Raw genomic sequence first — 12,990 nt, 5'->3', positions numbered from 1 at the left:
GATAGGAAACAACGGGTAGGAATAAACTGTCAGTTTTCAGAATGAAGAGATGTAAATAATGGTGTCCCAGGGGTCTGTACTGGGACCAGTGCTATTCAACATCTTTATAAATTATCTGGAAAAAGCAGTAAACAGGTGCCAAAATTTACAGATGATACAAAACTACTCAAGATAGTTAAGTTCCAGGCACACTGTGAATAGCTACAAAAGGCTCTCTCAAAACTGGGTGACTGGACAACAAAATGGTAGATGAAATTCAATGTTGATAAAAGCAAAGTAATGCACACTGGAAAACATCCCAACTATACATATAAAATGATGGGGTCTAAATTAGTTGTTACCACTCAAGAAAGAGATCTTGGCGTGATTGTGGATAGTTCTCTGGAAACATCCGCTCAGTGTGCAGCATCAGTCCAAAAAACCCCCCCCCAAAAACAAAGTTCGGAATCTTAAGAAAGGGATAGAAAATAAGACTGAAAATATCATATTGCCTCTATATAAATCAGTGGTACACCCACATCTTGAATAATGCATGCAGATGTGATCGTCCCATCTCAAAAAAGATATATTGAAAGTGGAAAAGGTACAGAGAAGGGCAACAAAAATTATTAGCGGTATGAAACGGCTTCCGTATGAGGAGAGATTAATAAGAATGGGACTTTTCAGCTTGGAAAGGAGATGACTATGGGGGGGGGGGGGGGAGATATGATAAAGATCTATAAAATCATGACTGGTATGGAGAAAGTAAATGAGGAAGTGTTATTTACTCCTTCTCATAATACAAGAACTAGGAGTCACCCAATGAAATCAATAGGGAGCAGGTTTAAAACAAACAAAAGGAAGTATTTTTTCTACAGAACACAGTCAATCTGTGAAACTCCTTGCCAGAGGATGTTGTGAAGGCCAAATCTATAATGGGGTTCAAAAAAGAACTAGACAAGTTCATGGAGGACAGGGCCATCAATGGCTATTTGCCAGGATGGACAGGAATGATGTCCCTAGCCTCTGTTTGCCAGAAGCTGGGAATGAGTGTCAGGGAATGGATCACTTGATTACCTGCTCTGTTCATTCCCTGTGGGGCACGTGGCAATGGCTACTGTCGGATGACAGGATATTGGGCTAGATGGACCTTTGGTCTGACCCAGTATGCCCGTTCTTATGTTCATAAAGGTCATATTCACTATATGGATGCATATATAATTAATACTGATTTTTAGAAAAACAAGAAAAAACAAACCCACCATTGGCTATTAATGGTGAGCAACTGACATCTTTGGTGGATGAAAATCTGCATACTCATATGTTAACTTGGCTGGCAGTAGTAAACCAAGACCTTGTCCATGCACAAAAGTTTTACTGCTCTAACAATACCAGTTGTAGTTAAAGTAGTAGAATGCTGCACCACCCCAAAGCACATTTCTTGAATATCAGGGTTGAAAGGGACCTCAGGAGGTCACCTAGTCCAACCCTCTGCTCAAAGCAGGGCCAATCCCCAGACAGATTTTTGCCCCAGATCCCTCAATGGCCCCCTCAATGATTGAACTCTCAACCTTGGGTTTTTATACTGGTAAAGATGTCTTTACACTAAGGGTTACACCAGCATAAATGTATTAGTAAAAAGTAAGTCAAACCTCTGACAGTTATGCCAATACAGTGTGTATATAAATTATAGGGATTGACAAAAATCACACAAAGTTAAACACTATGTTTATATCTGTTTAATTTTTTTAATTAGGCTTTTGATCGATAGCATTTATGATCTAGCAACAAGAAGTTGTTGCACAAGTATCATTGTTATTGCATTACTACAGGCTGTACCACTTCAAATTACTATAATTATTTTATCTTGATTCTGAACTGTAACGAGCATTAAATACCTTATAACTTTACAGACAATGAAAACTTAGCTCTACTATTGCTCCCTCCCTTACATGATGGAAAAATTATATTCATTTACCAACACTTTAGTAATTACCTCCACACTTACTGGAGAAAGTAGGAAAACACCATCACTTGAGGTTTTTTTCCTATTTTATTATTGAGCATCTTAACTCAAAGCAAATGTAAGTTTAAACAAGTTTTATTGTTGGGAGTGTAGTTACTATAATGACAGTCATTTTTACACCACTTTTTCTGATTAGGGGCCATAGCTGTTATGGGAACAGATCAATCTACCACATAGTGAGAAATCCACAGCTCAGTAGCCATTCATGTGTATCTTGGTACTATATGCAATCTTTACAGTGATCACCATTTCATACGCAGAATTAGTTTAGTATTTTCATTCAGAAGCTTACTAGTCTTTCGAGGGATATTTTCAGAAAACAGGTGTTTTACTTGCATTAAAAACCTGAAATTATGCCAGTCGTTGCTTGTGTCTGGGATGAGTTTTACAGTATACAAATAATCGTCCACGTCTGCGAACAATAAAACAGTCCTTACAGCGCCTTTTGATTACACCTTTTGTTTTCATCCCCATAACAGTCAGTACGACTGGAAGCTGGCTGCTTGCAAGCAGTGGCTGACCTACCAGGCCGCGCTGCTTGGCGGCCAACCCTGGCGCGGTCGGTAGGAAGTGTCCGAAGCCCAGGGAAGAGAAGGGCAGGCGCGGGGCCACGCAATGCCGGAGGTAACACAGCGGGGTGGCGGCAGCCGCCAGTAGGGTCTTCACGAGCAAAGCCGCCATGTTGTCACACCTGCGGCAGAAGAGACGAGTGAGGGGCCTTTCGCCCGGCGGCCCAGGCAGGGCCCTAGCGACCCCACACCGCGCCCTCACCCCACCGGCCACCAGCGCAGCCACCAACATGCCCGGCCAGCCGCGGGTAACGGGCCCAAGCAGGCACCAGGGCCGTTCCGGCCTGGCTCAAGGGAGGGGGAAGGGGAAGCCCCTTGACCCCGGCCCTGCCATGACCCAGATACAGCCAGGCTCCTGTGAGCCGGGCCCCGCTCGCTGATGGGGAACTGGCGACCCCGGGCCAGACCGCCCCCCAACGGCGCCACCCCCCGTCCGAGCCACCGACCTTCGCTCGCCGGCGGCGAAGCAGCTGTAGCGTGGACTAAGGAGCGCGACTCGGGCTCGGAGGGGTCACGTGAAGACCGAGGCGCTGCGAGCTGAGCCGAGCCCTGCCCCCCAACCAAAGCGAGTCCGTGACTGCGCCGCCGCAGCACGGCCCATACGAGGCGGGGGCGAGTCTCATGCTGCGGTGTCACGTGCGCCACTGCGCCTCCTCCGGGGCAAAGCGCGTTGCGCATGTGCAGCCGCAGCTCCAGGTTGCTCGATCACGTGGTTGATTCAAAATGGCAGCGCCCTACTCGACCTTCCGCAGATTGTTGTTGCTAAGGCGCCTCGCTCCAGTTCGAGTGGCGGCCGCACCCCCCCGGAGAGGCTACGGCGCGCGCGTATCCGAGAGCGGTGAGAGCGTGACGCACACGGGACAGGTAACGTTGCTGTGCCGGAATGGGCTGCTGGCTTCCCCCGAGCTGAGCCGCCCCGGGTGGGGCCGGTGAGTGCCCCCGAGTTACGCGTTTCCGGCCGCGGCACAAAAGCCAGGGGGGTTCCCGAGGCTGGGAGCTGTTTGCCGGCTCCGGAGTCGCTCCCCAATCTGGGTTTCCCGTGTCTCTAATGCATGTGTTGAGGGGGTGTTACTCCGCTGCTTCTTCAGCTTCCTTGTAACCTGGTGTGTTGTGGTAGCCAGAGTCCCCAGTCGGATCAGGGCGCTGCTGCGCTTGTGCACAGTACAATTATGTGATTAGGTCTTTTTTGCTGGCGTGTTCAAATCTGTTTTCCACACTAGCCATTCCGCATTGCAATAATACTTGCACTTGCACCTGCGCTACGATTAGCTTTTATCAATGGAGCTGTGTGCTGTCCTCTTTAGCAGGCCCCTCAGCTGACGTATGTAATTCAGTAGCTGAGGGCATGTTTAAACTTACTAGTAGATCAACAGTGTTGCAATCAATGCAGTGAGTATTGATTTAGTGGGTCTGGTGAAGACACACTAAATAAATCCATTTGTGTACTCCGCCTCCCTGAGGGTTTGTCTACACTTACCGGGAGATCGATGCGTCGGTGGTCGATTTAGCAGGTCTAGTGAAGATCCCATCGACTTCTGTACTCCACCTGAACAAGAAGCGCAAGGGGAGTCGATAGGAGAGCGTCTTCCGTCCACATAATGTAGTGTAAGTAGATCTAAATATGTCGACTTAAGCTATGTTATTCATGTAGCTGAATTGGCATATTTTAGGTCAGTCTCTCCCCATAGTGTAGAAATGGCCTGGACGGGAGATGCTCTCCCATCAACAGTGCAGTCAGGTAACTGAAGTTGCGTAAGTTAGATCTATTTACTGTGGTAGTGTAGACCAGCCCTGAGATTGCACTTTCACTGCCATGCTTTTTATGGTCCCTCATAGTATTTCCCCTCCGCAGAAATGCCCCCATGGGTCCGCTCCATATCCCTCCCTTACTTTCTCTACAGGCCCTTAGTAATAATTCATCTGTGGATTGGTGACTGAGACTACAGCCTTCACAGTATGTCTCCCCTTCTCTGTATGGTTTCCCCCTAACTCTAGTAATTGCCTCCTGTCTCTGGTTCACCAGCTGAGGAGTGTCACAGAACTCAAGATTACTACTGCAAGTGTTCGGTTTGTATGTGGAATATCCGTAGGCGTGGCTGAGTGGGCTGCTATGTGAGGATTATGTGGTGAGACTGCAGTCGCATATGACGATCCCCAGCTGGATTGTTTGCTAAGGACCTGGGTGGCAGATTTTGGGGAGGTAACAGGAGAATGGATGGACGGGGACACTTCTGGGGAGAGTGGAATACTGTGTGGGGGTGGGCAGAATGGGGAATGGCCAGGGCTGGATTAACCTTTTGTGGGCCTGGCACCAAACATGTTCGCGGGCCCCCATCTAATCATTATGGGCCCCTTATGAATGTAGACCTGGCACCATTGGCCCTATAGTAAACCCAGTACTGTTGGGATGGGGATGAAAACATTTATTCAAAAGCAAAATAAGATATTTGAAGCCACACTTGATTGATACCTCCACTCAGCCCATAGAGAACAAACTGGGCTAACATCAATATACCCAGAATACTCTTGAATTTGGTTTATTTATGTGGGATAGGGTTGTTTGGTTTTTTTTGGTTAAAACACTCGGGGCCTGCACACACATGCTTAATTAGCATATTTCTAATAAGGCGGAGGAGGCCTGGAATTACTTCAAGTCAAAGTTGCAGAAACTATCAGAAGCCTGCATCCCATGAAAGGGGGAAAAATTCATAGGCAGAATTGTAGACCAAGCTGGATGAGCAAGCATCTCAGAGAAGTGATTAAGAAAAAGCAGAAAGCCTACAAGGAGTGGAAGATGGGAGTGATCAGCAAGGAAAGCTACCTTATTGAGGTCAGAACATGTAGGGATAAAGTGAGAAAGGTCCAACTCTACATGGCTTTTGGCCTTGCAAAGGGAATTAAAACCAATAGTAAAAGGTTCTATAGCCATATAAATAAGAAGAAAACAAAGAAAGAAGTGGGACTGCTAAACACTGAGGATAGAGCGGAGGTTAAGGATAATTTGGCTTGGCCCAATATCTAAACAAATACTTTACCTCAGGTAGGATGACAAATGCGAATGAGGATATGGAGGTAGATATTGCCACATACGAGGTAGAAGCCAAACTCGAACAGCTTAATGGGACTAAATTGGGGGGCCCAGATAATCTTCATCCAAGAATATTAAAGGAACTGGCACATGAAATTGCAAGCCCATTAGCAGGAATTTTTCATGAATCTGTAAATTCAGGAGTTGTACCATATGACTGGAGAATTGCTAACATAGTTCCTATTTTTAAGAAAGGAAAAAAATGTGATCCGGGTAACTATAGGCCTATTAGTTTGACATCTGTAGTAAGCAAGATCTTGGAAAAAATTTTGAAGGAGAAAGTAGTTAAGGATATTGAGGTCAATGGAAATTGGGACAAAATACAACATGGTTTTACAAAAGGTAGATCGTGCCAAACCAACCTGACCTCCTCCTTTGAGAAGGTAACAGATTTCTTAGACAAAGGAAATGCGGTGGATCTAATTTACCTTGATTTCAGTAAGGTATTTGATACGGTTCCACATGGGGAATTATTAGCTAAATTGGAAAAGATGGGGCTCAATATGAAAACTGAAAGGTGGACAAGGAACTGGTTAAAGGGGAGACTACAATGGGCCTTACTGAAAGGTGAACTGTCAGGCTGGAGGGAGTTTGCTAGTGGAGTTCCTCAGGGATCAGTTTTGGGACCAATCTTATCTAATCTTTTTATTACTGATCTTGGCACAAAAAGTGGGAATGTGCTAATAAAGTTTGCGGATGACACAAAGCTGGGAGGTATTGCCAATACAGAGAAGGACCGGGATATCATACAGGAAGATCTGGATAACCTTGTAAACTGGAGTAATAGTAATAGGATGAAATTTAATAGTGAAAAGTGCAAAGTCATGCTTTTAGGGATTAATAACAAGAATATTTGTTATAAGCTGGGGACGCATCAGTTGGAAGTAACAGAGGTGGAGAAGGACCTCGGAGTATTGGTTGATCACAGGATTACTGAGCCGCTGATGTGATATGGCAATGAAAAAAGTTAATGCAGTCTTGGGATGCGTCAGGTGAGGTATTTCCAGTAGAGATAAGGAGGTGTTAGTACCGTTATACAAGGCACAGGTGAGACCTCATCTGAAATACGGTGTGAAGTTCTGGTCTCCCGTGTTTAAGAAGGATGAATTCAAACTGGAACAGGTACAGAGAAGGGCTACTAGGATGATCCGAGGAATGGAAAACCTGTCTTATGAAAGGAGACTCAAAGAGCTTGGCTTGTTTAGCCTAACCAAAAGAAGGCTATAAATATATCAGAGGGATAAATACCAGGAAAGGAGAGGAATTATTTAAGCTTAGTATCAATGTGGACACAAGAACAAATGGATATAAACTGGCCATCAGGAAGTTTAGACTTGAAATTAGATGAAGGTTTCTAACCATCAGAAGTGTGAAGTTCTGGAACAGCCTTCCAAGGGTAGCAGGGCGGGCAAAAGACATATCTGGCTTCAAGACTAAGCTTGATAAATTTATGGAGGGGATGGTATGATGGGATAGCCTAATTTTGGCAATTAATTGATCTTTGACTATTAGCGTTAAATATGCCCAATGGCCTGTGATGGGATGTTAGATGGGATCTGAGTTACTACAGAGAATTCTTTCCTGGGTGTCTGGCCGGTGAGTCTTGCCCACCTGCTCAGGGTTTAGTTGATTGTCATATTTGGGGTCGGGAAGGAATTTTCCTCCAAGGCAGATTGGCAGAGGCCTGGGGTTTTTTCGCCTTCCTCTGTAGCGTGGGGCCTGGGTCACTTGCTGGAGGATTCTCTGCACCTTGAAGTCTTTAAACCATTATTTGAGGACTTCAGTAGCTCAGACATAGGTTGGGGGTTTGATACCGGGGTGGGTGGGTGAGATTCTGTGGCCTGCGTTGTGCAGGAGGTCAGACTAGACGATCATAATGGTTCCTTCTGACCTTAAAGTCTATGATTCTATTATTCTATGTGCTGCAGAGGAGGCAGAAACCCCTAGAGTTACTGTGAGTGTGATCTGGGGTAAAATTCCTTCCTGACCTCACATACAGTTAGATCATGAGCATCTGAGAGAGAGAATGCTCAGTGCCACCTCAGAGCCTTGGCTCAGCCCACGAGTGTCTCATCTCCAGCTGTAGCCATCCCTGATGTTTATGAGGACTGAGATATTTAAAAAAAAACCAGTGCATTGAAGGGGGTGGGCAGTGGGATCCTTCCCTGAACACCTGCTGGTAGCCAGCTGAAACCCTGAAATAATAATAAGTCACCAGGACCAGATGATCACCCAAGAGTTCTGAAGGAAATATGAAACTGCAGAACTACTAACTCTGCTATGTAACCTGTCATTTAAATCAGCTTCTGTACCAAATGACTGAAGGATAGCTAATGTACACCAATGTTTAAGAAAGGTTCCAGAGGTGATCTTGGTGATTACAGAACAGGCCAGTAAGCCCAACTTCAGTACCAGGTAAATTGGTTGACACTATAATAAAGAACAGAATTATTAGACACACAGATCAACATATGTTGGGGAGGAGTCAACATGGCTTTTGTAAAGGGAAATCATGCCTCACCAATCTATTAGAATTCTTTGAGGGGGTCAACAAACATGTGGACAAGGGTAATCCAGTAGATATAATGTACTAGGACTTTCAGAAACGCTTTGATAAAGTCCCTCACCAAAGACTTTTAAGCAAAGTAGGCAGTCATGGGATAAGAGGGCACGTCCTCTCATGGATCAATAACTGGTTGAAAGATAGGAAACAAAGGGTAGGAATAAATGGTCAGTTTTAACAGTGGAGATAGGTAAATAGTGGTGTCTTCCAGGGATCTGTACTAGGACCAGTACTGTTCTATATATTAATAAATGATCTGGAAAAGGGGGCAGACAGTGAGGAGGCAAAATTTGCAGATGAGACTCAAGGTAGTTAAGTCCAAAGCAGACTGCAAAAAGTTGCAAAGGGATTTCACAAAACTGGGTGACTGGGCAACAAAATGGCAGATGAAATTCAATGTTGATAAATGCAAAGTAATGCATACTGGAAAACGTAATCCCAACTGTATATACAAAATTATACGGTCTGAATTACTTGTTACCACTCCCAAAAGAGATCTTGGAACGGACCATGTTTATGGATCAGTTGCAGATACGAATTTTGTTTCAGTGCCGGGATCTAAATAAGACAGAAAATATAATGTCACTATATAATTCCATGATATGACCACAACTTGAATACTGCATGCAGTTTTTGCCACCTCCTCTCAAAAAAAGATATATTAGAATTAGAAAAGGTGCAGAAAAAGGCAACAAAAATTATTAAGTGTATGGAACAGCATCCATATGAGGAGAAATTACAAAGACTTGGACTTTTCAGCTTGGAAAAGGATGACTAAGAGGGGATATGATAGTGGTCTATAAAATCATGACTGGTGTGGAGAAAGTAAAGGAGGACCTGTCGACCTCATTGCCGGGGTATGTTGTAAAGGCCAAAACTATAACGGGATTCAAAAAAGAACTAGATAAATTGATGGATTATAGGTCCATCAATGTCTTTTTAGCTAAGGGGGTAAGGGATACAACAGCATGCTCTGAGTGTCCCTAGCCTCTGATTGCCAGCGTGGATGATGATGATTGCCTATTCCATTCATTCCCACTAAAGCACCTGGCTTTGGCCGCTTTCAGAAGATAGAAAGGCTAGATGGGCCATTAGTCTGACTCAGTATGGCCATTCTTATGTTCTAAATTGTATCATTTGCCCATTTGAAATATTTTGTGGGAAGTGATAACTCCGCCCTCAATCCCCATCCTCAAGATGACAATGAACTTGAAGCCCAGAAAGTCAATTTCACTTTTGTATTGAACTGCCAGCAGATTTTTATTGTAGTTTAAATATTCATATCCCTTAGTCATGGTAACTACTTTCTAATTAAGATACAACTTATTTTGTATTTCAGGTTTATGAAGAAAATGACTACAGGAAGGTTCGATTTGTTGCTCGACAGAAGGAGGTAAAACACATAGTAGCTAGACTCTTCAGGATATGATTTTAATTTTCTTGAGTAATGATGCCTTAAATATTTAGGTTTATCAAAATAAATAGCTTTAATGTCTACAATTTTTAAAATGTGTTACAAAGTAGAAATGACAGATCTGTTTTGCGCTGTCTTCGAACAAGTTGCTCCTCCAGACTCTCGCTGATGTGTAATTCTTTGCTTTGATGTCAGACTGCTTATATACTCCTCTGTTCCACAGCTTTGATCTAGGGGGTTGTCTACCTGTGGAGTTATTCAGGAACAGCTATTAACCCATTGGGCTAAGATAAACAGGAACAAGGCACTCTTATTCTAGAATAAGTGTGTCCACATATGTAGTTATCTGGAATAGTACCATGACTATACAAGCCTTAAATTTTATTTACTAACTCCTACTCCCTCAAATATTGTTACTCTGGAGAATTTCCTCTTAAACTTTTTAAAATTTGTATATATTAGCCACTAAATTTCAGTTAATTATAATACATTTGATTCCATCTACTCCATGAAAATCAAATTCTGCCAAACTGGATTAAATCCATAGATGAATGTAAAAGTAATCAAGCGATTAGATATTTGATACATGTTTATTATTTGAATTGTGGTAGCACTTAGGGTCCCCAGTGACATGAAGCCCCTATTGTTCTAGGTGCTGTAAAAACACATAATGAGAGAGTAACCACATTTCATACAGAATTTTAGTACTATATTACTGTTTGACTATCCTTTAATAATGAATGATCTTTCTGTGGAAGCTTACTTTGTCTTGATCTTTCCAGCAGCAGTTCCAAATAGAGCAATAATAGTACTCTGTTATAGCAGAGTACTGATCACGATTTGCTTAGTTAAAATTACATAACATTTTCCATTATAACTGACTTTTCAATTGTTTGAAAACTTCCTATGCTTGGGCTTAGCCTCTAGAGGCTGACTTGTTTTGTAAAGTTGAGCAAGAATGTTTCATCTGTTTTTCTGAGCATGACAAGATTGGTGAAAGAATTGGAAAATGTACCTTATTACTCAAAGAACTGTTGTGATAATTGGACCTACAAATTTACTCTACTTGTTAGCTCAATTGTAAAAAGTGAGTGTAAGTTCATGAGCTGTCATAATAACCTGTAACAACAAATATTGATGGGAAAAGGTGCAAAAGTGAGACAGACTGAATTAGTCCAAACAAAAAAGTCTCCCGATATGACTCAAGGACTGTGTTAAGATCATGCTTGGTAACAAAAGAAGTGTAGAACCAGAATTGCCGTGTATAAAACTAGACCTAATTGGTGGACAAAATGATGAAGGGATGGGATATTCCACCCATCATTCCCTTTTGGGGTCCTTAAAGAAAGCTTTTGGGAGAAAAATTGGTTACTGGAACGAGGTTCACCATCATGGCTGCCATCCTCCCTCCCTCTGGACTCCTTGGTCTCATGATTAGGATGAAGACGGTCCAGAGAGAGATCCTGAGCAGACCAGGCCAGGAAGAAGGAGCCAAATAACATTGCTACCTCCACTGGCTTAGGCTAAATCCCAAATACCACCTGAGCTGTGAGACTCTTTCTCACCCTCACCCCACTAGTGTCTTCTTTTTCCTTCCCTACCTGATTTCTTCTCTTTTACTATTCTTTTCCCGTCTCTCTAAAAAGAGTCTGGCATAGTCTGCTAAGACTGTATATTTTACAACACTGCTATAAGCTGTGACAAGCAAGAGGCAGCTAAAAGTGATGCCTTAAATAGCCTGCTGCTCATATGAGTTTGCCAGGCCTGAGAGTGGCTGATAAGACTGTGCTGTACCTGTGTTTCTCCAGCAGTAAGGTTGCAAGTGAAAGTCAACACCAGGGAGACAAGCTGCAGCTTCTATCTTTGAGGTTCTTTTTCTCTCCCTTTGTGTGTGTGTTTCTTGTTTTGTCATCTTAGGATTGCACTTCACAGCAATAACGACAGCTCCAGCTCATCTCTACTAAATTCTTATTTCCCCAAAAGGAGAGTTATTACCATTTTCAATACCACCTAAAAGATTGTCAAACAAGGATTTTTTTTCCTTCTTAAAAAGTGTCCAGCTAAAGGGAACAAGGGGCATGTTAAAATGAAAGTCTTCTTTAATACTTTACATTTCAAATACTTTGACTGTTTTCCTACTTTTCTGTATCTTTAATAAAAAGTTAGGATTTTTAATGGTCTGTTTGCCATGGTTCTAAGCAGGCTGAGGTCTCTGTATACCAAACCCCAAACCTGGTTTAAAACTGTTTAATGTTGGACAGTGATTGGGTTGTATTGACACCTTTAACTGTTTGGGCTCATATATTCCATCTAAATTAATGTAACAATGCTCAGTCTCTTTAATTTAACAAAGAGAAGGTTAAAGGATGACTTTATCACTGTCTATAGGTACCAACATGAGGGGAAGAAATTTGACTAAGGACTTTTCGTTCTGGCAGACAAAGATATAACAAGATCCAATGATTGGAAGTGAAATTAGACAAATTCTGACTAAAAAATATGGTGCACATTTATTACAGTAAGAGTAACCATTTGAACAATTTATAAATGGTTGTGGTGGATTTGTAGTTACCGGAAATCTTTAAATCAAGACTATCTTTTTCTAAAAGAGATACTCTAGTTCAAACAGGAATTAATTTAGGGAAGTCCTGTGGTGTATTTATATTGGTCGGTGGGGTGGTGATGGTGATCAGCCTTGTTGATCACAGTGATTCCTTCTGGCCTTATAATCGCTGGGGAAAAATGGGAGTTTGAAAGGAATACATGTTTTGGGCAATCCTACTGCCTAAATGCATAAGACTGGAAGCTGAAATTTGGCATGAAATTAGTTTCCACTGAAGAGGAGTCTCAGCCTTATTTCAGCAGATATAGACTTTGATTTCACTATTTTCTAGGTAATTGAAACTGGGTTCTGACCGTGTGCCGTAACTTTTTGTTAAGTGTGCACTGAAGAAGGTTGGTGGCATGTGCTTGTGCACTAAGTTAGATTCACAATGTGCAGTCCAATCAATTTAGGCTCTGATCCTACAGACACTTAAGCATGCACTTAACTTTAAGTATGTGTGCAAATATATGCAGGTTTGGGGCCATAGAGTCAGGGCTGAAGCAAGAACTTTCATACACTGTGTATGGTAATTTAGGGGCTGAGAAAGGGTTCCAACTGATCTTGAAAAGTGCACAGTGGAAACAAAAGCTCCCCTGGATCCCATATGGTGCACAAGATTGTTATGTGGGAGTTGGATTGTGGTAATTCAGCGCACTGTTTGCAGTGTGTTGGAAACCTGCAAAACTTGGAAGTCTGAAGCTTCTATAGAACATCTTTTTATTCTATAGAACAACTTTTTAATATTA

At 42.7% G+C, this 12,990-nt stretch overlaps 1 protein-coding gene and 1 long non-coding RNA gene across 3 annotated transcripts in view; one reads left to right on the top strand and one right to left on the bottom strand.

Moving 5' to 3' along the window:
- Positions 1 to 1,703: 1,703 nt before the first annotated feature.
- Positions 1,704 to 3,169, bottom strand: LOC135981475 (uncharacterized). The gene is made up of 2 exons (XR_010598501.1): positions 3,021 to 3,169; positions 1,704 to 2,696 (listed from the first exon to the last, which is right to left on the bottom strand). It is a non-coding gene; the product is annotated as an uncharacterized LOC135981475 (long non-coding RNA).
- Positions 3,170 to 3,297: 128 nt separating this feature from the next.
- Positions 3,298 to 12,990, top strand: part of NDUFS6 (NADH:ubiquinone oxidoreductase subunit S6) — a 37,909-nt gene continuing 28,216 nt past the window's right edge. The window contains exons 1-2 of one of the 2 annotated variants that reach the window (XM_065584155.1): positions 3,298 to 3,438; positions 9,565 to 9,618. In XM_065584155.1, the coding sequence (XP_065440227.1) occupies positions 3,298 to 3,438; positions 9,565 to 9,618 (195 nt within the window). Of the gene's footprint in view, positions 3,504 to 9,564; positions 9,619 to 12,990 lie in introns of both variants that reach the window. The other variant, XM_065584156.1, reaches the window with a different exon arrangement.

The sequence above is a fragment of the Chrysemys picta genome, chromosome 2, assembly GCF_011386835.1.
Source record: "Chrysemys picta bellii isolate R12L10 chromosome 2, ASM1138683v2, whole genome shotgun sequence".
NCBI classification, from domain to species: Eukaryota; Metazoa; Chordata; order Testudines; family Emydidae; genus Chrysemys; species Chrysemys picta.
This window is presented reverse-complemented; position numbering and strand designations above follow the sequence as displayed.